The following is a 22,645-nucleotide window of genomic DNA, read 5'->3' on the forward strand; positions in this document are numbered from 1 at the left end:
GTGGATAAAACCACCTCATTACGGCATATTTGCATCTCCACAAATAAAGTGGTATGCAAGGACGGCTACTTCACATTTTGGTGATGATAGATTGAGTACAGTAGGAACGTGACGAATCAAATTCAACCTCGAAAAGTGGACAAATCGCTGCCATGTTAAGGAAACAGACCTTATAAATCGGACTTTCAAAATCGATCGAACGAAACAAAACATGGAAATGTACTACCAACCAATTGAGTCTCGATCGGCTTTTGCATTAGTTGGATCCTGGAACAACAAGCAGATGACGCCTTGGTGTACTTTCATCCTAGCCGTGGTAGATACGTACGTAGATGCCAATACCGTTGCCTCCTCATTGTTTATGATGGATTTCTTCACACCTCTCAGAAATGCCAATCCGCTTCTTTGGCAAGATGTGTAGGAGGGGGAATTGCTATCTGGGCCGGGCATCAAAGCCGAGTAATCGCTTCCTTGTGTGTGAGTGTCAAATTAGCCGTAATTACTGGATCCGGGGTAGGGCTGTGCTCAAGCTCAAGAAGAAGAGATTAAAACCCGTCTTACTCATAAGGCCTCACACTGAGTTCATCCCGGGTAATCTTAGGTCGATACAGAGCATTCAAACTGTTTTCAACAGATTTGCCAAAACAGCAAGAACAACAACAAAATTCCGTTCAGTGTTGAATGGCCACTAATTACTTGGAGATTCTGGGTGAGTTGGCTAGGCCTTATTCATCATTTGGAAGATGGAGCGATCGGTGATGTCCATTATAGAATGGCAAATGATTCTGAAATTCGCTCCGTCTCAAAAATATGCTTGAGTGATGTAAGTTGAGAGCCTGACTGATCCGTCAATGCCATGAAGGAATAACTATTTCATGTCATAGCATTTGCATTCAGAAAGCAATGGCTTACTTATAACGAACTTGATCTGAAACGCATTTATGTGAACAAGGAGTACCTGGAAATCGAGGCCTCGTGCATAGGTAGAAAGTCCTCTTATTTCATCTGATGAACTTTAAACATATCCTGATTTATGTTCACGTTCAGTCACCCCACAACGAAAGAATGGGGCCGCAATATTCTTTTCATGGGTTAATGGAAGTGGTAAATTGTTCATGGTGGCCTCTCTCGAATTCAGCAAATATCCAACCTTTGTCTATGTGAACATAAGGTCAGGCTTACCGCCTAAACAAACCATGATAACAAGTCATTTTGGCACGACAAGAAAGGATCTATTTGGGTTTGAAATGGGCGTCTCTAACGGCCATTCAAAGTCGAATATAATATATACCGGAATTATTACCCATAGACGGAATGAAATCAAAAGAAGGTATCAAAGTACACCAATACGAACATTGTTGCTTAACTTGATGAGCAACAGTGATTGCAGTCGATCTAATGGAGCATTGGACTGATTAAACCATTCAAAATTATCCGCAAGAAACCCTTGTCAGAAAAGCTCTTTTCCTAATCCTGGTCTGAAAAATAGGATTCGTTCTTTCAACTCAATTTGTCATTTAGTCACTGAGGAATTCAATAGATTTGGACGACATTGGCCAAATCCACAATGTTTCCTGGTTTATCCCTGGTGCATACAATTAAACAGTTCCAATGAATAAGCATGATCAACATCAGTGAATGAAGCTAAGGCAAGGGCGTCAGAATTATGTGGACGCCGAGATTAGCAATTTTTGATGACTGAACTCACTGTGGTCAACTCAGATATAGTAGCATATACAACGTGAACTCATTCACTTTCGGCTAAAATTGATCTTAGTACTCGTACGTCGAGGTAACGCTGTATTTTACATTAAGGATTGAAAGTACAAAATGAAAGTTTTTATAAAACAACGGTGAGGTCCAATTTTTAGATTTTTTTTTCCAGATATTTAAAATATCTGAAGAACATCTCTTCAAACACATTGAATTTGTCAATATTAAAAAAAATCAAACATAATCCGGTATTCAAAAAGGTTCGCCAGATATCAATTGATCGATGCAAAAAGCAACAACAGGAAAAGACGTCATGAAATCAACGTGCAAGTATGAATAATTTCCAACAACGTGGATCTCAATTTCTAACATGTTCAGATCAACAAGCAAGTAACACTTATCCAATAAAGCCACGAGATTTCGGAATCATGTTTTACTTAACAATTGAGGAAGCCATTTTCATTACTAGTTTATCATACAAGGAGTTTCTTTTTGCTGATGTTAATTAAGCGATCTTTAGGATTAAGCATCGCACACCTTTTCAGTCTCGCAATCAATGCAAGGCTCGTGGTATTCGCAGTTCTGGAAAAGGAAGCACTTGTGCTTCACCGAGGGGTGATCCGTGATCGAGAACTGGGTGAACCAACAACAATCGTCCAAGAGCTCACATTGATGACGGCACGAGAAATCGTCAGCCTCGTCGAAATAGTAGACATCGACGATGTTGCCCAATTCAGTTTCGCAAGTGTAGCTATCTCCAATACAATCATCCAAAGGAGGATCTTGGGGACCTGGAAGATGATAAGCATGCCATAAAGAAATACAATGGGGGCTTCAAATTTACAATGATATTAGAATGGAAGGGCTTGTAAGCAAACCTCATTCCGGAAGATATGATCTGGAAAGGAACCTCTCGAATGTGGTTTTAGGAAATATATCAATTGATGGCCCTATTAAACGAGCCTGACTACATGCGATCGAATCTACAGAAACAGTAATTAACTGGCTATGAAAGGTAGACCACAAGGAAGTCAGGGACAAAAGAGTTGAAAAGCAATAATATGCTCTTCATAGCTGTATCAGCTCCCCAACAAGAAATCAGTTATCGGAGTCTTTATTTGATAATGTGGCAGGCAGAACTAATTACTGAACAATGTTCACTTTTCTGAGGAGGAATAATTTATTTTCGCCATATACAGCCAAGTTTGTTAAGGTGAACAACTAATGATAAGGCCTCACTCAGGAACCTTACCTGAATCCTTGTTGTGGTCAATTGAATCGACCAACGAAGTAATTTCATTAAAACTCATTGCTCAACCCAAGACTGACCTTAAAATAACTACCAGGTACTTAAAGATTAATGGCTAGTTGCAGTTTTGATGATATTCTACGCTAGCCATGCGGTTTAACATGTGACTGTGCAAATCATTATACCAGTATGTTTGTCTCAAAATGTTGGGTTTTCCACTATCAATTTAATGAAATGTAAGGTCAATATCCAAAGCGAGTACTTACCCTTTCTACATGCTAATAAATTAGTACTTTTCAGGCTAATCACGAGAAAAAAATGGCAACCCTTCAAATTTACCATCACTCGTAAAACAGAGAACAGACCAATTAGTCAACCTTGAGGCAGAATGAGAATATTTGTTGGCCTAGTAGATATGTAGGAATGAGCTTGGAGCTCAAATTGGCCTGGAAATGAGACTCTATCTCAGGATTCTTGGTAAGTCTTTACGAGTAATTGTATCCCCACTGAGTGGGAAAAATTTGGACAATGTCACCCAGGGTTTCTTGCAATTTTGCATCCTTCAGTTTACCATAACATTACAGATTTTGATCTGAAGGCTTTGAATGAAATCGGTTTCGTCTTCTTTATGAAGAATCAACTCAACCAGCGCGTCTTGCATTTGTGGGGGGGTGCATGTGCAATACGTTTGTTCAACGTTGGATTTCCTGGTCTTGTTCAATGGCTCGTTCGCCATCGTGGTGACAGACAGGAGCCCTTAAATCCAAGTACGGCCATCAGTTGGCATGGCATTGCTCGACATACTTCCAAGATGAAAAATTGTCCCATCTCCCCTTATATGTGTTCCTTTTCCTTCCATTTTAAATTGTGTCACAATTTGACAACTGATTAGTCCTTCCTACTTGCAAGGCTTTTTGAGCTCAAGAGATAAAACGAATAGACGTTTGAATTGTTCAAATACTAATATTCAAAGGTCAATGTCCAATAGGCAATTCACAAATTCCTAATCCTGTTGCATAATAAACATGGTCGCAATTCGAACAAGACAGCTTTTATGTTTTATCGTCGCATCCTCGGAGCCGGCCCAAAGATGGAGCCTTCAAAAACGCATATTCAAATGTTCTTACCCGAAAACATACTCCATCGCAATTCTGATGATTTCAAGCATGCAAAAAACCTAACTCTTAAATTATTGCTACCTCAACTTGTCAAAAAAGAATTGTCTCAACTTAAAATGGATCTACGTAGGTATTAGTCGTTAAGATCATATCTTAGGTGTTACATGGGGCTGACACTTAATTGACTGTTCGATCTGCACGATTAAACTGCCGGAAATTTCTGCAATTTTCCCCCAATTTCCTTGGTCCCGTTATTACTCGTCAAAATGGTTACCTGTGATGCATCCATCGTGGTCGCAATTTTCCAGGGTGTCACACGACTTGAACAAGAAACATTTCCGGTGATTAAGGGGTTCACCAACGACGGCAAACATGGTGAAGAAATTGCATTCGTCAATGAGCTTGCATTCCCTTTGGCAAGAGTTGTAGTCAGCAACGTCGTGAAAGAAGACGTCGACCACGTTGTCCAAAGTCACGGGGCAGGATCCGGGTCCAAAGGGGCACTCCTCACTTTGAGCCCAGGCTCCAGAGGCCATAATGGCCACGGCGATCAAACAAGTGAAGGCCTTCATGCTTCCGGACTAGCCTAGCGAAAGGGGTTGAGAAGAAGAAGAAAAAAGATTGAATAATGGAATTAGATAATGGACATCTGATGATGGTGAACTCACGACTTCTTGAGATATTGACGAGATCCACGGAAGTGAGAGGAATCTGCTATCTCGGCCAAGCTTATGCTCCTACTTGTCCTTGTAATATATGATAAGATATCTTGATAGGCACTTACAGTTTTGATGAGTGGCAAGTGACGAACAAATACGAAATCGTCTTGATTACTGAGAATTGACATAATGACGGTTATCTAATTCACTAATACACATACCGACGTGGATCAAAGCTGGGACACTTGTACGAATCTGGTTCAAGTTCAACTTTCTTTTCAATTACCTATCTTGCCATTAAGAGGGGGAAAACCAATACCATGACCACACACTCTCGTGTCGCTTTTTTGTGCCTCAGTTTCGATTTCAATTTCTTTTGTGAGTTGCAAAAAACCTTTCGACGAGGAAAGGCATGATCGGACATAATTCTGGTCAGCTTACCAACTCAGTCAGAAATAATGGCCGAAAATGAAGACGAATTGCAAGTTTATTGCTGGATAACCATCTCTAAATGGACTCTTGGAAATGCTCTGTATACGGCCATGAGACTTTGCGAATTTCGTGCATCACATTCATTCACTTTGCACGCTCTCATTTGCCGATTATCTCAAAACAGTGTGATGTTCAAAAAGAAAAAGACACCTAAAAATATCCATCAAAAACAGTTTCATGAATCATGACTAGCCATTCGCAATTTCTTCCGTATAGCGTTTGCACGAGATTCATTCTCCACATGCTTCTACAATCTAAATCGACTAACATCAATGGTGGACAAAGAACCCTTTAAAATATTCGCCCAGCGCCAATCCCAGTGGAATTGCTGACGTCAAACCAAATGATTAGTCTATTTAGTTATCTCGACAGAGGACCACCGAATCACTAGTCTTCATTTTCATGCATAGAAATCGCCAACAGGAAATCAAACGAATCAACCCTTCATTGCCCAGTCATCCTGATGTTCATGATCTTGCGATTGATCCGGAACGATTGGCCAGAATTTCGTCGCAACCCTGGGAGGTTCATGATGACGGTGATGATCCGGCCTGTCTGTTACATTCAAAGCAGTACAGTGTGCGTATGATTCTGTTAGGAAAACAGTAGTTCTTCCACCAATCGGGAAGGTGATCGGTTCCAGTTCATGTCACAAAGCAAGCAGGTCGGGACGACCTACCGTGTGGTTATTTTCATTGGAGAAACAGGTGAACGTGAGACCGGCTTTGGAATGACTTTTGATCTTTTCCAGAGCAAGCCATCATCCATCCATCAATTCCGTGACGATTTAACGAGGAAGTCATGTGGCCGAGATATGGGTGGACAATGAGAATGATTATGCTTTATGGTGGGCTTGGTGGGCTGTCATGGTTTCGTACCATTCACTGTCTTGGCATGATTAGTTACTGACATCCATCCACCTCAATAGGCTGGAACAATTTGGCGTAAATGATACCAATTTTTGGAAAATCAAGTTTAACGTTCTTCAACTTGCTTATGTTGGCAATGCACTCGTAGATGTTATGATTTAATTCCATTGAGTTAGAAGGCCATAACTTGAGCTATATATATTTCATATGAAATACGTACAACGAAGTAAATTTGAAGCGTTAATTTTTTTTGTTTTTAAATTGACACCCCAAGCACTTCAAAGTGCTATTTTTGTGGGAATTTGGTCTTGTTTGATCCCTAATTGTCTCCAGGGGATATTGAAGGTCGATCAATAAGAGCGAGAAATGTTTTACTGAGAAGTGCGAGATCAACCCTCTTCCTCCCTGTCTTTGTTTGGACATACGTTCATTATCCTGGGAAACTTTCCTTCTGAAGGACCTGAAGGATGTCCTCTGTTCGCCTCATGATGACTTCACCATTGCCGTCAACCCATAAAGTTCTTGTTGCATTCGTTTTTGGTGTGTTGTTTGTGGCATCTCAAGGCTTCAAAGTGGCCCAATTTGATTACAAAGCCAGAGGTAAGCTACGCTAATTTCCACGTCTCCATTCATGGCCAAGAAGTTGAGATAGGATCACGGATGAGTTTCATTTCGTTCACTTGACGGCGTGGCCAACAAGGCGGATTTGCCTCTCATTACCCGATATGCCGAATTTCAAGACATTATTTTTCTACTCAATGATAAGAAAGCATGAATGTAGGACAGATTCCAGAACACTTAGTTTAACCTTGAAGAATTGAGCGTGGTTGCAAATTCAATAACGACTCAAAATGATGTTTTACTTTTCCATGTCTTGTTCTCGATATCATGCCAACAACATGTGCTTAATTGGCAGGTCCTTCGACGTGGTGGTTCTTCCATCCAGAGCAATGCGATGACCTTCTATTTCCTCTCCAAAGTCCAATCGAACTCAACTCGACTTTCAATCAATATGACATTCTTCTGAACGAGGAGCTCGAGTTTTCCAACGGTCAAACCCCACCCAAGAGTCTGGAACTGTTCAATGATGGGACGACTTTGCTCATGAGACCCAATTACCCCGAGGGTAAACGGCCCATTCTGACGGGCGGCCCTCTGATTCCGTTCCGAAAGTATCAATTAGACCATATGATTTGGCATTGGGGCGAGGACGACTCCAATGGAGGCGAACACGTGATTGACGGCGTGAGGTGAGATTGTATTATTAAGAAGATGCTAGTTAAGATTAGATCGTGATTACGGCAACAGCTACCGATTCTTAAGTGTAGATTCAATTGAAGACAGTCATGGTTTTGCATGGGTGGTAAACAACAATCGTGTTTAGGTTTTAAGTATGAACGATGATCATTTTCGGGAGTGAGGTCTTTGGTTAGAGATAATAGAAGGGAATCTATTTATGAATCGATGATCTCTGACGCATTTTCCAGTCCAAATAGTAATCGACGTAAATCGTTGGGAATTCAGAAACGCGTGACGGGCGAATCTTATACTTGCACGCACATCCATCCGCAGGACTAGAATATACTACGAGCATGTACACTGAGGATAGAAATTTGAATTGAGGAAATCAAAAAAAGCCATTGTAGATGCCACGTTGGAGCTTCGATCTTGTCGCCTTTTTGAACGGTGGTGATCACTCATATTCCAATGCCAGTCAATCGTACAACGAAACCCCTGATGAATGCATAATCGCATTAACTCTGTTCGTCTTGAAAGATCCGTGATCACATTGCCCTCCTACTGTACGGATTTCAAAGACAAAGGTCTAAGCCATTTTCTCTTGGTAAAATGACTAATTGAGTGCCTAATTTTGGGATTTATTTGACATCTTTTCTGTTTGTATGAAAGCCATTTGGTGACGATTTCGTACTTGCAGAAACAGTGCTCCTTTGAAAGAAAATGATTACCTTAAAATGGCTGTGCACAACGATTTAAGTGGCATTATGGTTCTTTAATCTCTTTTGAGATTCGCAGTTAGGACAACTTTAAAAAGGATTTCAAACTTGGAAGATATGCTAGAGTCAATATTTGACTTCATAATGATCCACAAGAAGTATTTGATCATGGCTACAACTGAGATTGACCCTTGGGTCCAAATTTCAAATGCATTGATTTGGATGTTAGGCAACAATCATTTAGCATACAAACAGGGTAGTTCTAATTAAGCGACCTTTTTTGTTTTTTTATACGAAACGCGTCGTTGAAATTGGAGAAATATAAATGTAGTAAAAAGTCAAATGTGTCGAAAAATCCTTTTACAATACTTGGTGCGTTATCAATGTAGGGCCTCGAAGAAAATGTCTTTAAAAAAGAGCATCGTTTAGGTAGAAGAGGCACTCCCTGAGTGAGGATCATCCTTTTAAGTCGAATGGAGCTCATCAATCTTGGTCGAGATGCTTCCTGACCATTGTTCAACAAATGGTATTTATTAGAAGAAAAGCATATTTTTTACTTGGGACATTAAATGAACACTCGCCTTGGCCGTACGGATCAGATATATGTAAAATGTCTCGTAAAATATTTAATTTTAAATAAGAAGTATAATATAGTGTAAGGTCCAGTGAAGCTGGCTATCCCATCGTCCAATTTAACCGATGTGCAGTGTCACATCAGATTGGCCCTTTCTTTGGGGATGGCTCCCCTTAAAAAGTTTCCCTTTGTAAGGTTGGGACGATGAATTAAACTGGGAGTTTCCTTTCATACAAGTCAAAATATGCTGTAAACTACGCTCTAAACAAAAAAGTTGAGGCAAAGAAATTCAATAATATGCTTTGGAATGGAAAAATGGAAGGAATGGAAAATCAATGCGAAATAATGACCGCGGGGAGTGAGAAGATGGTAGGGAAACACAATAGTGCACAATTCATTCATTTTAGCAAAGCCAAGTTCTATGGCATCATCATTTGCGAGCTTCAATTATGTTTACCAAGTCAGCCATCCCTAAAAGCAAGATATGCATAAAAATATGCAAATACATAAACTATGCTATACTTAGGACTAAACTAGTTTTAGCATACTTGAAATAGAAACCACAATTCTCATATCAGAGAGAACCTTTTAGGCTGCTGGCTGCTAATGGCCAGAGTAAGGTTCCATAACACCATTATACACTTAGAAAGGATAATTAGCCCCACTGCAGTTTGAATCGACGGCACTTCACGGGGAGGGGAGCTTTCTGCTGTGTGCGCTACCTTTTAGGCCGCTAACATAGCCAAGTAAAAGCTCAAAAGGATTCTTTCAGAGGGGGTTTGGTTTGACACCCCTTTTGTCTGTAGCATTACAACGAACCCTTCCAAATTATAACCAGTTATGACCAGAAAAATAGGATTCTAAAGGCGAGTGAACGTGTCAACACAACGTGGTCTTTTAGCGCCCCAATGGAACTTCAACTGGTGTTTACGAACCTCATATACCCTGACTTTGATGAAGCTGGTCGATCTGAGGATGGTCTTGTCATATTAGCAATTCAATTCGAGATCGACGACTCCATGAAGAATGATAAGCTCCGATTGTACGACAAAGTGCTGCGGTCCTTACGAAAATCGGGAAATCGAATTCAAATCGAGGCTTCCGGTTTGCCCTCACTCCGCGATTTGACGAATGTGGTTGATTTTGGCGAGTACTTTGCTTATCATGGATCCCTGACGAGACCACCGTGTTTCAACACGGTCCAATGGATCGTCCTGAAAAACAAAGTCAACATTCATCCATCTCAGGTGAGACTCTGTGGGTCACTGATAATATCCTTAACATATATTTGGGGGGGAGTAGTCTTCACTAGTACATTTTCATCGTGCTTTTTACTCTAAAAATGATGCAATCGCACCACCTTGTATGGGAAAAATGTATCCGACCTCGATTTTGTTGCAATTTCTAAGCTGAAGGTTAATTTCAAAAAGTACCGTTTGCTTGTGTTGGTTGATTCCAAAGTCATTCCTTGGTAAATATAAAGGACGAAAACGATCTTTTATTTTTAAAACAATGCAATTCTTTTTTCTCTTACATTCATATAATCTCAAACTTCGAAATGCCGCAAACTAATTGCCTCAAATTACCTCTTTCTGCCTTTAAAGTTAAATCCATACTCCGTTGTTTTGTTGTGCCAGAAGTCGAATTATTAACTGTAATACGTCCTGGGGAACCAACATTTGAAAAGGAATGCCTAAAGTTTGATTAATGAAAAACACTTCTTGGTTCCTAAAAGCTAAACCAACCTTTATTATGACCAATATCGGTACCTGTTCAAGGAAACCGTGTAAGAAATTTTTATTTATTAATGGGAAAATTTCGCTTAAAAAAGAACAAAGAAACCCGTTTATTTAATGAGTAAGGTTTACTTTTACCCGCTACTTCTTATAAATGTACTATTTTGGCTAGAATAAGGAAGAAAAGCTAAGCTTAGTTTTTCTTAAAACCTTTCAGGTTTCGTCGTTTCGAGCCCTCAAGGGTTTTGATGGCCAGCCCATGACTCGTAATTGGCGGCCAATTCAACATCAAAATCATCGTACTATTGTATTCAAAGGACCTGTGGTTTAGAATTCCTCGTGTCACGCTGACATTTAATTCAAATAAATATGCAATCACACATGCGCACTGAATGTGCCTCCAAACGGGAAGTGCTCCTTGCCCATTTGTTATTCCGTTTGTAAACGGAAACACGACAAATCTTGGATTTTTTATGACAGGTGGTAAAAGCCGATCAAGTTATTCATCTGAGAGCAGGAGCAGCTACTCGTACTTCAGGTTTTACTCTTTATTAGAAAGTCTCATCTTTGAGGCGGGTCACGCAATTTAATAATTTTACTTAAAGGCCATTATCGAACTTTTGCGAAGGTGGTCAAGATGTCACCCACCATGGGAATGATTTCGAGTAGATGAATAATTTTCGTAACACGGGATCATAATAGGGGCTATAAATCTTATCATCCTGATTCCTGAACAACCTTGCCGTACATTCAAGGGCTAGCCAGATTCGCCGACTCACATTGGATATAAGTACGGACATAAAGTCGCATAGAGAAAGGGTAATTAAGGGTACAATTAGAGCATCAATGAATTTGATAATTTCTTTACAACATTTAATCAAAAGAGAAGTCATCAAAGTTCAAAAAGCAAAAGTGAAGCAAAACGTTTTGTGTCTTTTGAGGGGCGGTGTAAGAAAAGCAAGCAATGGCAAAAAAGGCTTTAAATCATTTCATTTCCAGCTAACTAAAGCATGGCAAGGACCTAATGAAGTTATGGAGTCCCGTATCAACCTTGATTAGTCACAGAATCAGGAAAAAGATGGCCTTAACTGTGATCTCTGTGATCTCTGAAATCTGAAGAAATGATAATCTTTTTCGATGTTTTTTAAAAAAAGTTTTGTTACCCTCTAAGACTTCCTTTCATATATTCATGGTTGTTATTTGTCAAAGCTAGACCTCCAAATATTTGCATTTTGTACATTAAGCTTGGGCCAAATTATCAAAGATTTTAAAAACATTTATAGAAAATCGGCAAATTTCCACGGGTTGTCTGCCAAAATTTGAAATCTCGCCTTTTCGAAACTTAATCAAGATGTTTTGATTTATTAAGGGAATGAATACTATGGACAAACGTAAAAGTCCCACTAATAATTGTTTTGGAGATTACAATTGGCTACTTTATTATAAGGCTGTAAGATCATTCTTCAGAAAATGCATGCATGCTTGAATCTTGTTGGTTAAGGGTCTGGTGACCTCAAAAAGAATGAAGAAGTGGAGTTGATACATACTGTAACATTTTTTCTGGCATTATTGAGTACCTTTAGTTTTCTGTTTAGGGATTTTTTCTCCTTTTTTCCAAAGTCTTTTGATAGTCTCGTTTTCATCAGAGCTTCAACCTCTTGAATAAAAGAAATAAATAGAAGCAAATTAGCGAGGCAATCTGGTAGGAATCAAGGTGTGTATTTCAAAAAACATTCCAACGTAAGCGAATGAGCTAATTCTATCTTAACTTCGATGACAAATCTCTATTCTGAGACAGATATATTCAGGTCGTTAATTAGCGATTAACGCTAATGATTTTCCGCTCGCCTACTGAGTTTATTCAACATGTATTTTAACGAGAACGAAATGGGTTTACATTCCGATGCGCCTACTAAATGGTCTATGAACAAATACAAAAATGTTTTGATGGCTCGTTTGGGAACAATAAGGCATGTCAAGTGAAGGAAAGTTATGGAAAAATGTGGTCCGGCACCCTGATTTTGGGCATTTTGTGTAGGGAGAACTAAGACAAACATCGTAGTAAACTCGCACCATCCACTCATTGAATTTTCAACAAAATGAACATGATTGGTGTAATTCGGTGAACGCACTAACAAATTGGCTCAATACCACAATGCTATTTGCCTAGGCAAGCAGGTGAAAGGAAATAGTTGTCAAAATGCAATGCATGCATATTACGCTTTGGCTGGGCCAGAGAGACCTTTAACTAGAGGAGTGGACATCAGCAGAGCTAGGCCGATTTTTCTTTTTGTCACAGCTCTTTGCTGGAGGTATAAATGGAAACACGCAGTAAGGCACTGGCATTTGAGACCAAAATGCACATCTTTTATTAAATTCATAATTACCTATTCTTAAAACTCTCGGCTTTTTACTACATAACCCAGACACTTTCGATATTTTCATGAAAAGGAATATAACTCGAAATTTTGTCGTAAAACTCTTTTTTTTTACCGCTTTTTCTTAATGTATGGTAGTATCCTTTGTGACTTTTGAGGAACTAAAATGTTGTTTTTACAAAGTGGCGTGGCCTAGCTTCGCCGATTGCCATGTCCAATCCTTCTGTTAAAGGTATCCATGGCTAGACTGGGCATGTTGTCTTTGATTTTACTTCTTGGAATGACTTCAATTGTTCATGGACGTGTTGACTTGACAAGCCCTATCGATTTGAACGATCTGAGAATCAACAGAGAGCGCCACCAGTCAAGAAGGATTCTGTTGTTGTTTCATTGATTTAATAGGAACCCGACATGAACCATTGGGCCGCCATATTTCTCAAACGAAACGTAATGCATCTGCCAGAACAAATTGTTATGCGTCAAATATTTGCGTTATTTACAAGACAGACACCGCAAGTAAGCATAGGAGCTAAACTATTGAAGCCTTAAAAAGTAAACGTGCATGCTTTATGTCAGAAATACACCATTTTGACCTCTATCCCCTCTCACAGTGGCAACACTAAACCTCTCCTGTTGTTATTGTTCCATCCACAAATGTCGAACGTTAGTACTTTGTGACTTGACTTCCTTCCATCCTTCTTTCTGTCTTCCCCCAGGCAAGTACAATTGATGCCGTGCCATGTGCCATGTTTGGACTCGTCCACGATTTCATTTTGATCATTTGGCCTCGCCCCTCCTCCATCTCCTTCCAATTCGTCGTCCTTTGTCCTTACTTGATCCATGAATTGAAGGCTTGTACCGTTCGTATCTATGGTTAGTTAGTTGTCACGCCATCCTCGCATTTCCATCGGATTGACATCATGATCCCGTTCAGTTGGATAGATTTCCGCGTTCATCATGGACGTTCGACCCCCATTTGTATCCATGGTTCGGGGTAATCCCAAGAGAACTTCTTCTTACTTCAATTACGGCAATTTTCATCGACCACGGCTGAAGTATTTGGGTCGGAAACGCCCAAAAGTCGATCCCGATGGACGCAGTCGGGTGTTGCCGGAAATCTCGCGCAATCAGAAAGTCACTCTTCATCGCCGGAAATCCAAAACCAATGAGGTCCACTGGCTCATGATTTCCAACCGTGTTCCACATTGGATATGAATTCAGGGGATTCAGGGTTGGTAGTGTAGGTTTGCTTGGGGTGGGTTCACTCATGAGTCATAATGAAAGTACATTTTTCTCGTAATACATTTGGCGCCAAGGTTTATGAAGGAGTTAGTCTTCAAGTAATTTGCAACTTAGCCGTATGGTTCATCTGATGGCTCTTAGTAACATATTTTTATGCGATTTTCTCCTGCTTTTTCTGAGCAAATCAACAAAAGTTTGCCAAGGATGGATTCTAACCCACCCAACCCTGGTTGAAATTGAAGTAATCCCAGGTGACAAACTTGAAAATCATGATCGCTCCGTGTAGGCCAAAAATCAACATCAATTTGACCGACTTCCCAAAATAGGCGTGTCCACAGCCCCAGCCATCGAGTCCGAAATAGAGAGTCAAATCCAATCAGAAATCACAGAAGAATTCGATTTGACCGTGGCCGAGGCTGAAGGCCATAGATTAGACCCGATTTTATGGCTCCATCGGTTTGTGTACAATTCCAAACGCGAGATCGTGGAAACGCGTCGGAAATCGAGAAGCACCAATGATCTCATGGGCTCCACGGGCTCCACGGGCTCCACGGGCCCCGTTGAATCCGCTCAACCATCCTATGTACTAGATAATGCAGTATCATGGAGTGCGTTGAGATCGAAATTGGCCCAGGCCAAAGTGACGGATGCCTTCACGAATTTGAAGTTCGAAATCCATGGGGTCACTTTCACATCTTTGAGGATCATTGGCGAAGGTGGCTATTCCACGGTATACGAAGTGTTTGATACGGATAAGACTTTGCGAGCTTTGAAAGTGGTGGAACTCACGGGTTTGGAGGCTTCACTAAGAAATGATTTGCTTAGAGAAATCGAGTTTCTCCTCAAGTTCCGTGGTTCGGATCATGTGATCCAATTGATTGACCATGAGCATTCCACCCGATCCAACGGTAAAGAGAGCTTATACATCCTAATGGAACGTGGCGAATGCGATCTCTCGTCTATTTTGAATCAGCTCAACCACAAAGAAAGATTGACGCCATCCAAATTAAGATATTATTGGGAACAAATGCTCGAAGCCGTTCTCGTGGTCCATGAAAAAGGGATCGTGCATGCGGATTTGAAGCCGAGCAACTTCATCTTGGTGCGGGGTCAATTGAAATTGATTGATTTCGGATTCGCCGGAGAGCTTCCTCCTGGCGAGGAATACCTCGTCCGAGACTGCGTGGTTGGCACTAAGGCCTACATAAGTCCGGAATCATTCGCTTACTTTGTCATAGAAGAAGGAGCCATCGATTGGGAAGCCATGAAGGGTCGGCAGTATCACATCAAGGTCGGCTACAAGTCCGACATCTGGGCTTTGGGAGTGATCCTTCATCAGTTGGTGTACCAAGGTGCAGCTCCATTTTCCGGGATTCCCGGCGGGAAATTGGGCAAGTTCAAGGCTTTAATCGATCCGGATACCCAAGTCGAATTTGAGCCTGTGAGTGATCCAAATCTCTTGGACACTATGAGGTTGTGCTTGATTAAAAACCCCGAAGAAAGGGCCGACCTCCAATCCTTGCTGAAGCACCCGTTCCTCAATTGACCTTTTCGTCAATACGGCCGGTTATGTTTTGTTTCGTTCTTGCTTGGGATCGTACGAGCAGTTTTGATCATGTGTGAAATTACAAATATATCGTTTCGAAATAGGTTTCCAGGAGGATGGCCTCCATTTTAGACCTCCCTCCTGAGATCTTGGAGGACATTTTCCAAATACTCCATCCGAATCTGATTCGATTGACCGAGTTGGCCCAGGTTTGTTCCCTGTTCCGATTAGTGGCCTACAATATTCCCATTGGCTTGCATATCCCCGTCAACGAGAGCAAGTTCCAGTTCCTCAGTTCGAGAGCGATTCCAATTACCACGTTGTCCAATCGAGAACCCGCCATGTTCGTCAAGGAACAGATCTTGGGACTGAACATCAAGCGTCTGATCTCCGCTCAAGTAGTTTCAAATGACTATCAAGCCAACAAGCTCCATCTAAGCCCTCATTATTTGCAAATTCTCAACCACCTGGCCAAATGGTCCCAATCCAGTTTGAGGCACCTCTTTGCCAATTTGGATCTTCTCCGATTGAATAATGATCAGTTCCGCTGTTCCGCAATTGTGCTCAGCTTTCAAAACCTAACATTCCTCTCGATCGCATTCAATCGGCACATCGAACTGCAGCAAAAAGTTCTCAATCAAACCGAAGGTGGCAACATGATCCAAGAAATCTGTGCCGGATTGAAAAAGCTCAAGAGCTTGTACATCTTCTCGTGTCCTTCCAGTCAATTAGTGATCAAATCGCCGACGCTGGAAAAGCTTCATATCTACAAATCAGAGTTCGTGGCCTTCAAATGTTTAGAGACTCCTTCGCTCAGGAAGTTCATGTTTCTCTCCAACATGCAAGAATTCTTTCGATCCGTTCGATCCAGCTACTTGGAGGAGAAGTCGAATCTTCATGATGGACTCTTTGGTTTGATCTATGACGGCTGTCCGAAGCTGGACTTGTTTAACAAGGTGGACTTACGAACTCTTCGGAAACACGATCTTTCCCGTGACGAGTGGTGTGCTGTAGTCTTGAGACTTTGTCTTCGATCTTGCGTGCAGAGACAGCAACAGGTGGTGACCTAAATCCGAGGTCACTTTTACAAACAGTTCAAATTGTAAGTGGCAAAGCACATGAATTATGTAGGATCCGTGTGTTGTACTTAATGGTGGTTGTTGACCTATTCTATGATATATTCACTGTGCACTCTGTCAACCGAGTTGATTGTGTTATCTCCCCATTATTCTAGATTCAGAGACGAATAATGCTCTATTGAAATACAAAGAGAAGAGAGGAGGACTTGAGTGAATTGGCTTCTGGTGGTCGTCACCATTCAAGGAATTCAAGGACATGAGCGTGAGTATCAAAGTGCTTCTGTTCGCCAAGGCCCGAGAACTCGCCGGAACCCATGAGCTCACATTGAACGTGGTCCCTAATTTGAGCGCAAGTGATCTGGTGACTCAAATTGAGGCTCAGTGTCCTGATTTGGCCATTTTAAGGGGATCCTTTGTGCTGGCCTTGAACCAAGACTACGTGGATCACAACCAGGTTTTAGATTTGAAGAGCGGGGACGAACTGGCCGTGATCCCACCCATCAGTGGAGGTTAGACGAGTCAATTGTACAAGATGACAGACTCGATCAAAATCACGGGCGAGTGCTTGCATATCTCCGAGATCTCCAATATTGTCACATCACCCTCAACGGGAGCCACCAGTCTCTTTATTGGGACGACTCGGGACAATTTTGATGGGAAAACCGTCTTAAGACTCGAATATGAGGCGTACATTCCCATGGCCGAAAAGGAGCTGAAGAAGTTGTGTTCCAAAGTCAGAGACAAGTGGAACGTGGCCAACATTGCCATTCACCACCGCATTGGTGTGGTTCCAGTGACCGAGGCCAGTGTTGTTATCGCCATTTCGTCGGCACATCGCCAAGAATCCCTGGAGGCCGTCCATTTCGCTATTGACGAGCTCAAGGCCACCGTTCCAATCTGGAAGAAGGAGGTCTACGAAGGCGAGTCCAATGCATGGAAAGAGAACAAAGAGTGCAAATGGAAAGGACAGAACTTCCTGGAAAGTGACGAGTGCGACTCGAATTCCGAGAGTGAATCTGATATCGATCCCAAGTTCGTGCAAGTCGTGGCTCCCAAATCCGAGATTGATCGACGCATGCAAGCTTTTATCCAACGCAAACGGGACGAGATCAATAACTCGAATGTACTCGAATTCTGCAATCGGCATGTGAGTGAGAAGAACGATTTCTCTTGTGCCAGAACCGATGCGGTTTTATGGCGGCAAAATGGGAGCTCGTCTCATTTGAGACAGACACAAGTTGTAAATGCCATCGGGCCCCAAACCGAGAACTATCCGATCCGGGATCACGCTTCATTGCTCCAGAATGCTCCATTCATAAAAAGTGAAGATACTGCCAAGATTGGCGGTGGTGAGCCCCTGGACTCGGGAGATCAGTTGCCGGAGGGTGTCCGTGAACGCTTCCAAACCTTGGAGAAGAAACTGATTCTGGAGAGGGGCCAACCTGTACCCAAGGATGTGTATGCTCGATTAAAGCTCTTGGAAGATCATGTCCGAAGACTGGAAGGCACGTCTCCGGAGTATTTAGATCTCTTTCAGGGGAGAATGGTCGTGAAAGCGGAAAATGATAGTCGTGATCGTGAAGCCAACGAAGAACGCCGAGAGGTTTTGGCACAATCCTTGACTGGCTTGAATACGAGAATTCAAGAACTGCAAGCATCCCTGAGAGTCAAGTCTGAACCCACAGACAAATGATGATGATGATTATTCTAGTTTGGCATAGAGATTAATAAATACAATAAAGAAATATTTTTTATTTGATGCTCAAGAAAATCTGTATTCGATTTAGAACTTAATTGATTAACCGAATATGCGTAACGGCTGAAGTGAAGCCAAATTAGAGACAGAATTTTTTGTGTCATAGTTTGGGTCGTTATTCTTCTCTATTCTTCTTCCGTCTCAGGTGAGATAATAGGTATGTCGTCTTCATTGGGATCGGGAAGGATTTCCTCTTCTGGCTTTTCCACTTCTTCAGACAGTTCCTGTTTAGCAGATTTTCCAGACACGGGCCGACTTCGAGGAGCAGCTTCAATGTCTTCTTCCTCGTCATCATCTCCATGCTCGAGATCATCCATGGTGGTGATAGTGTCGTCGTCGACTTGCTCCTTGTAATTGTCGTCCGCAGACGCATCCGCCAAAAGAGCCTTTCTTCGCATCAAAATCCCGCCTGTTAAAGCCGTTCGGAACCGATTCGACATCAATCCGATGAAAACGAAGAAGAACATGCCCATGAACGCATTCATCACTTGGAAGGCCGGATAGAAATCCGGAAACTCGTGTGTGGGGAAACGCATGTAGGCAAACGGAAACCATGACCAAGTGAGCCCATACAGGAGGACAAACATTCCCAAGCCCTTGGCCAAGGATCCCAATTCCTCAACCATGCTCTCCTTCCTCATGGCTGGGGTGTTGATATTGCACACAATAATCGTGATCAAAAAGACGGAAAGGATACCAAAAATGGCCACCGGAATGTAGAAGGCCTCCTTGACTTCATTAGCCCATCCGACCATGCACCGAGGATCGGTGCCCATCTCCTGAAGATGCAAGTAGATGGACAGACCCATGTGGAACAAAGGCACACCGTAACCGAAACAAAGGTACGTCCGGGTGTGCCCTCCGATGATGCCGGAAATGATGGCCTTAAACATGGCGTAGCATTCCATGGTGATGAACACGGAGAGGCCCGAGTAAAAGAAGAGAATGAGCAAACCAATCGCCGAGCAGGAATCTCGATCATCCCGTATTCCATTCACCTCCGAGATGAGCATGAAAATGTGACCGAACAGTAAGCAGAAGGCCATGTTGACCGCAATCAGGTGGAACATCTCCCATAGGTATCTAGAATATCATATTCAAGCCAGTCCAATCACATCTGTTCAAAGTTTTCAGAACGCTTGTACTTACGTTGAAGAAAGAACCACCCCGATGAAGATCAACAGCAAGATGATGGAGACGGCATAACCGATGAATTTAACAATGTTCAACCAGGTCTCGTCGTCTTCGGCGTGTGGAACGTCCTCGATCTCGGCCACAATGGCATAAATGCCCAGCTTGGTGGCATAACACGTGGCTTGAGCGTCATCCGCCTTGACCAAGGTCACTCCACGTGTGTCCCAAGCCCCAAAAGGTCCAATGTCCTCATTCCATATCACGCAATGCCGGTTGGTGACTCGTTTATCGTCAAAGCTGTCGTAGTAGCTGGTGAGTTTCCGTCCAAAGTCGTGATTGCGTTTGGATTTGATGGCAAACGTGATGATGAACGGGTCCTTGATCGCCAATTTGGGATCAATCTCGCATCGCTCGCTGAACTTGTTTGCGGTTGGAGACTCGGGTTCAGTGTCCATTTGGTTGGCTGTGATATCCAGAGTGATCACACGGCTATCCAACTCGATGTGATTGGCAAATATGGATCTAGAAAAAAAGGCCCATTGAACGGGCTCAATGATTTTGTGAGAGACTAACGGTGGATTACTCTTACGATGGGTTCTTCCGTCCATGATCGGGGAAAGTGTCGCTGATCATCCCAACGAAATTGATATCCTTCTTCTTGCACTCTTCCGTAAACAATTCACTTGAAACTGGAACAAAAACAATATGGATATGGGTTATTTGCCCGGAACAATGACGTTGATGATGGAATCAAATATTTACTATCAACTGATTCCGTGGGTCGATCCTGGCTTTGGGTATATCCAAAACTGGCCTTGGCCCGGGTCCATTCGGGTGTGTTCCAATTGGGAAATTTGAAATACCCATTGGTGTGAGCCGTTCCCAATTTGCCAAAATTCGCGGACGACATCTTGAACGCTTCCATGGCAAAGTTATTGGAGGTCACCACTCGTCTGATCTCTCTTAACTTGGACTCGGGTGGAATCACGGTGTATCGCTCGATGTTGTATTTCACGTAGTTCTTCAGATTGGTCAACGTCTCAAACGGTCCAGCTTCGTTCTTGTCTTTTTTCAGAGCTGTCCAACCCTCTGCATACTTGCCCTTTATTCCCATGAATTCGCCCAGGGGACTCACGGCTTTCTGAAACAGTGATATCATCTCGATTCACTTCCATTTCTACTAATGGACCACTCACTCAGGGCATAATATAACTTACCATTCGCACGTCAAACTCTCGTTTAGTGATGTAATAATTGAGAGACCCAGTGCCCGTTAGTTTTTTAGCGATCTTCATCAGATTCTTCACATCCTTAGTGGGGTCCTTTTTGGGAACTCCGGTGGTCGTTGTGGTTGAGATTGAAGTCGTGGAGGTGCTCCCATTCTCATCCTCTGTTGTGTCCGAAGGCGTGGGCGTGGTTTCGGGATAAATGTTCCTGAATTCTTCCTCCTGTTCCTCTTCTCCGTTGACGATCGATTCCATGATGTTGATGGCGGTGTCCGCTTGATTGACGTCTGCGTAGTCGATGAAGTTCAGGATCTTCAATAGATCGTCGGTACCCACATTCTCAAACACGTCCTCTGCAGGGGTAAGAGTTTGAGATTAAGCTACTTTGAAGTAAGATCATTTTCATTTGAATGTTCCACGATGTTTGCAATCTGCACTTACTGTATCCTCCGAGAAAAAAGGCCTCTTCCGAAGAATTCAAGGCTCGAGCCCAGAAGGCCAATTCATCGTAAGTTCCATGACTGAATTTTCGAGCTGTATCATCTTGGGGTGTGCGATGGCATCCAATCATGATTTCGGGTTCTTCGAATTGTTCCCCATCGCTCCCAAAGACATCTTCATCAGGATGGAATGTCTGGCCAATGAGTTCCAGATTGCGGTAGAGCTGAAGGCCACCCAATTCGTGGAACTTTTTCTTCTGGACCGTGAGAAGGTCTTGAAGCTCATCCTGGTTGTTGAACAGAGCTGGTTTCCATTTGATAGCCAGGTTGGTCCATGTCTTGTTATCAGGGGCTCCACCCTTAACTTGGACCTTCCAGGTAAGATTCCCGGTACTGACCACGGCTCCAATGTCCCCACCTTGGATGAATATCCCAAAACCCGGCGATCCTCGATCTCCCCCAGTACTGACGATGTATTGCTGGAGGAACGTCTTGGAGGTGTTGAAGAACTGGTGAGGTTCCAAGTCGTAGTTAGGTTTGAAGAACAGGGAAAAGCTGAAGCCATCCTCACAATTGACTGGATTCCGTATGCAAGTATCACCTTCAAACGCAAACTCCTTGTCGATCAGACACTAGAAATTGAGAACAAGACATGAATCTCAGGTTCTTATCCAATGGTTTGGAAGTTCTTCATGGGATCCTTCTAGTACCTTATCGTGTCCTTGTTTGAGTTCCACTGCCTCTTTGAAGAGATTGGGTCCACTCACCACCTCGAAATCCTCTGGACTGGGATCAGTAGCGTTCAAATCAAAGTTTGGCCAATGGTATCTGGTGGTAAAAGGGTACTCTACTGGACCAAGGGCAGGATCATTGGTTGGCAACGACACGATCAGATTTTCGTCTTCCAAGGTTGGAACTAGATCACATTGGTTCAAAGAGAGTTCAAAATCGAGATTAGTACATGGTTATCCTAGCCACCTATTTTGGTTCCAAAGCTCGGTGATCGCTCAAGATGCGATTGATAATGTTCTTTCTGGTACAAATCTTCTGTGGAAAGAGCATAATCAACCGAGCGATGGGCTAAAAAGCATCATGGAAAATAGAGATCTGATTGCCTGTGTGTGAGTCAGTTACAAGAAAAAATGGTTAGGCGATCCCACTAATTAGTTTAGTGGAATGCACCGATCTGGCCTGGGGACTTGCATTTTATACCTCTAACCTTATTTTGACGATTGTTTACTCTAGTTTCGGTTTGTTGCTAGGAAACAAGGTCAAAAAAACTCTCATTGGAAAGGGTGCTTTGCCAACCAACGTTGACTACGATCCTGAAACTATCGTTGAGTACTGTATCTTTGCGATTCAAATCGAATGGAGGAGCAACACCATATAAATTTGAGAGACCACATCCCACTTTATAAAATAAGGGAGTAATTCCTGAATGATTATTGGAGATATTTGCAATATCTTAGCTGGGATTGG

General features: G+C 42.4%; 6 protein-coding genes across 7 annotated transcripts; 4 read left to right on the plus strand and 2 right to left on the minus strand.

Annotated features, from left to right (window-relative positions):
* Positions 1-1,767: 1,767 nt before the first annotated feature.
* On the minus strand, positions 1,768-4,905 carry LOC131884553 (uncharacterized). Of its 2 annotated transcripts, none has more exons than XM_059232375.1 (3): positions 4,749-4,905; positions 4,355-4,666; positions 1,768-2,504 (listed from the first exon to the last, which is right to left on the minus strand). In XM_059232375.1, the coding sequence occupies exons 2-3, from the start codon at positions 4,650-4,652 to the stop codon at positions 2,236-2,238; spliced, it is 567 nt and encodes a 188-aa protein (XP_059088358.1). In that variant the 5' UTR covers positions 4,653-4,666; positions 4,749-4,905; the 3' UTR covers positions 1,768-2,235. The 2 variants fall into 2 exon arrangements, with proteins under 2 accessions (XP_059088358.1, XP_059088359.1); XM_059232376.1 differs by having other exon boundaries at positions 4,355-4,661; positions 4,749-4,849.
* Positions 4,906-5,977: 1,072 nt separating this feature from the next.
* LOC131884550 (carbonic anhydrase 1-like) lies at positions 5,978-10,779 on the plus strand. Its single transcript, XM_059232372.1, has 4 exons — positions 5,978-6,700; positions 7,017-7,350; positions 9,531-9,876; positions 10,583-10,779. The coding sequence occupies exons 1-4, from the start codon at positions 6,568-6,570 to the stop codon at positions 10,694-10,696; spliced, it is 927 nt and encodes a 308-aa protein (XP_059088355.1). The 5' UTR covers positions 5,978-6,567; the 3' UTR covers positions 10,697-10,779.
* Positions 10,780-13,360: 2,581 nt separating this feature from the next.
* LOC131884549 (uncharacterized) lies at positions 13,361-16,631 on the plus strand. Its single transcript, XM_059232371.1, has 2 exons — positions 13,361-13,459; positions 15,636-16,631. The coding sequence occupies exon 2, from the start codon at positions 15,648-15,650 to the stop codon at positions 16,599-16,601; it is 954 nt and encodes a 317-aa protein (XP_059088354.1). The 5' UTR covers positions 13,361-13,459; positions 15,636-15,647; the 3' UTR covers positions 16,602-16,631.
* On the plus strand, positions 13,484-15,628 carry LOC131884543 (uncharacterized). The gene is made up of 2 exons (XM_059232365.1): positions 13,484-13,913; positions 14,272-15,628. The coding sequence occupies exons 1-2, from the start codon at positions 13,701-13,703 to the stop codon at positions 15,529-15,531; spliced, it is 1,473 nt and encodes a 490-aa protein (XP_059088348.1). The 5' UTR covers positions 13,484-13,700; the 3' UTR covers positions 15,532-15,628.
* A 360-nt stretch (positions 16,632-16,991) lies between the features above and the next one.
* On the plus strand, positions 16,992-18,754 carry LOC131884546 (molybdopterin synthase catalytic subunit-like). Its single transcript, XM_059232367.1, has one exon. The coding sequence runs from the start codon at positions 17,143-17,145 to the stop codon at positions 18,301-18,303; it is 1,161 nt and encodes a 386-aa protein (XP_059088350.1). The 5' UTR covers positions 16,992-17,142; the 3' UTR covers positions 18,304-18,754.
* Positions 18,343-22,345, minus strand: LOC131884542 (uncharacterized). Its single transcript, XM_059232364.1, has 7 exons — positions 21,877-22,345; positions 21,168-21,798; positions 20,718-21,079; positions 20,263-20,641; positions 20,090-20,189; positions 19,516-20,022; positions 18,343-19,449 (listed from the first exon to the last, which is right to left on the minus strand). Exons 2-7 carry the CDS (start codon positions 21,295-21,297, stop codon positions 18,492-18,494), a joined length of 2,436 nt encoding a protein of 811 aa, XP_059088347.1. The 5' UTR covers positions 21,298-21,798; positions 21,877-22,345; the 3' UTR covers positions 18,343-18,491.
* Between the last annotated feature and the right edge of the window lie 300 nt (positions 22,346-22,645).

Source organism: Tigriopus californicus, chromosome 8, assembly GCF_007210705.1.
Source record: "Tigriopus californicus strain San Diego chromosome 8, Tcal_SD_v2.1, whole genome shotgun sequence".
In the NCBI taxonomy this organism is placed as follows: Eukaryota; Metazoa; Arthropoda; class Copepoda; order Harpacticoida; family Harpacticidae; genus Tigriopus; species Tigriopus californicus.

What these genes read in the sequence shown, in the direction of transcription:
- LOC131884553 (XM_059232375.1), bottom strand. Translation starts at nt 4,652, where the DNA reads ATGAAGGCCTTCACTTGTTTGATCGCCGTGGCCATTATGGCCTCTGGA. An exon ending in CCACGATGGATGCATCACAG is followed by an intron (nt 2,505 to 4,354) that starts GTAACCATTTTG and finishes ATCATCTTCCAG; the next exon opens with GTCCCCAAGATCCTCCTTTG.
- LOC131884550 (XM_059232372.1), top strand. Translation starts at nt 6,568, where the DNA reads ATGTCCTCTGTTCGCCTCATGATGACTTCACCATTGCCGTCAACCCAT. An exon ending in ATTTGATTACAAAGCCAGAG is followed by an intron (nt 6,701 to 7,016) that starts GTAAGCTACGCT and finishes CTTAATTGGCAG; the next exon opens with GTCCTTCGACGTGGTGGTTC. An exon ending in CACGTGATTGACGGCGTGAG is followed by an intron (nt 7,351 to 9,530) that starts GTGAGATTGTAT and finishes GTGGTCTTTTAG; the next exon opens with CGCCCCAATGGAACTTCAAC.
- LOC131884543 (XM_059232365.1), top strand. Translation starts at nt 13,701, where the DNA reads ATGGACGTTCGACCCCCATTTGTATCCATGGTTCGGGGTAATCCCAAG. An exon ending in GGAAATCCAAAACCAATGAG is followed by an intron (nt 13,914 to 14,271) that starts GTCCACTGGCTC and finishes CGCTCCGTGTAG; the next exon opens with GCCAAAAATCAACATCAATT.
- LOC131884549 (XM_059232371.1), top strand. Translation starts at nt 15,648, where the DNA reads ATGGCCTCCATTTTAGACCTCCCTCCTGAGATCTTGGAGGACATTTTC.
- LOC131884546 (XM_059232367.1), top strand. Translation starts at nt 17,143, where the DNA reads ATGACAGACTCGATCAAAATCACGGGCGAGTGCTTGCATATCTCCGAG.
- LOC131884542 (XM_059232364.1), bottom strand. Translation starts at nt 21,297, where the DNA reads ATGATTGGATGCCATCGCACACCCCAAGATGATACAGCTCGAAAATTC. An exon ending in GAGAGTTTGACGTGCGAATG is followed by an intron (nt 20,642 to 20,717) that starts GTAAGTTATATT and finishes TCACTGTTTCAG; the next exon opens with AAAGCCGTGAGTCCCCTGGG. An exon ending in ACCCACGGAATCAGTTGATA is followed by an intron (nt 20,190 to 20,262) that starts GTAAATATTTGA and finishes TTTTTGTTCCAG; the next exon opens with TTTCAAGTGAATTGTTTACG.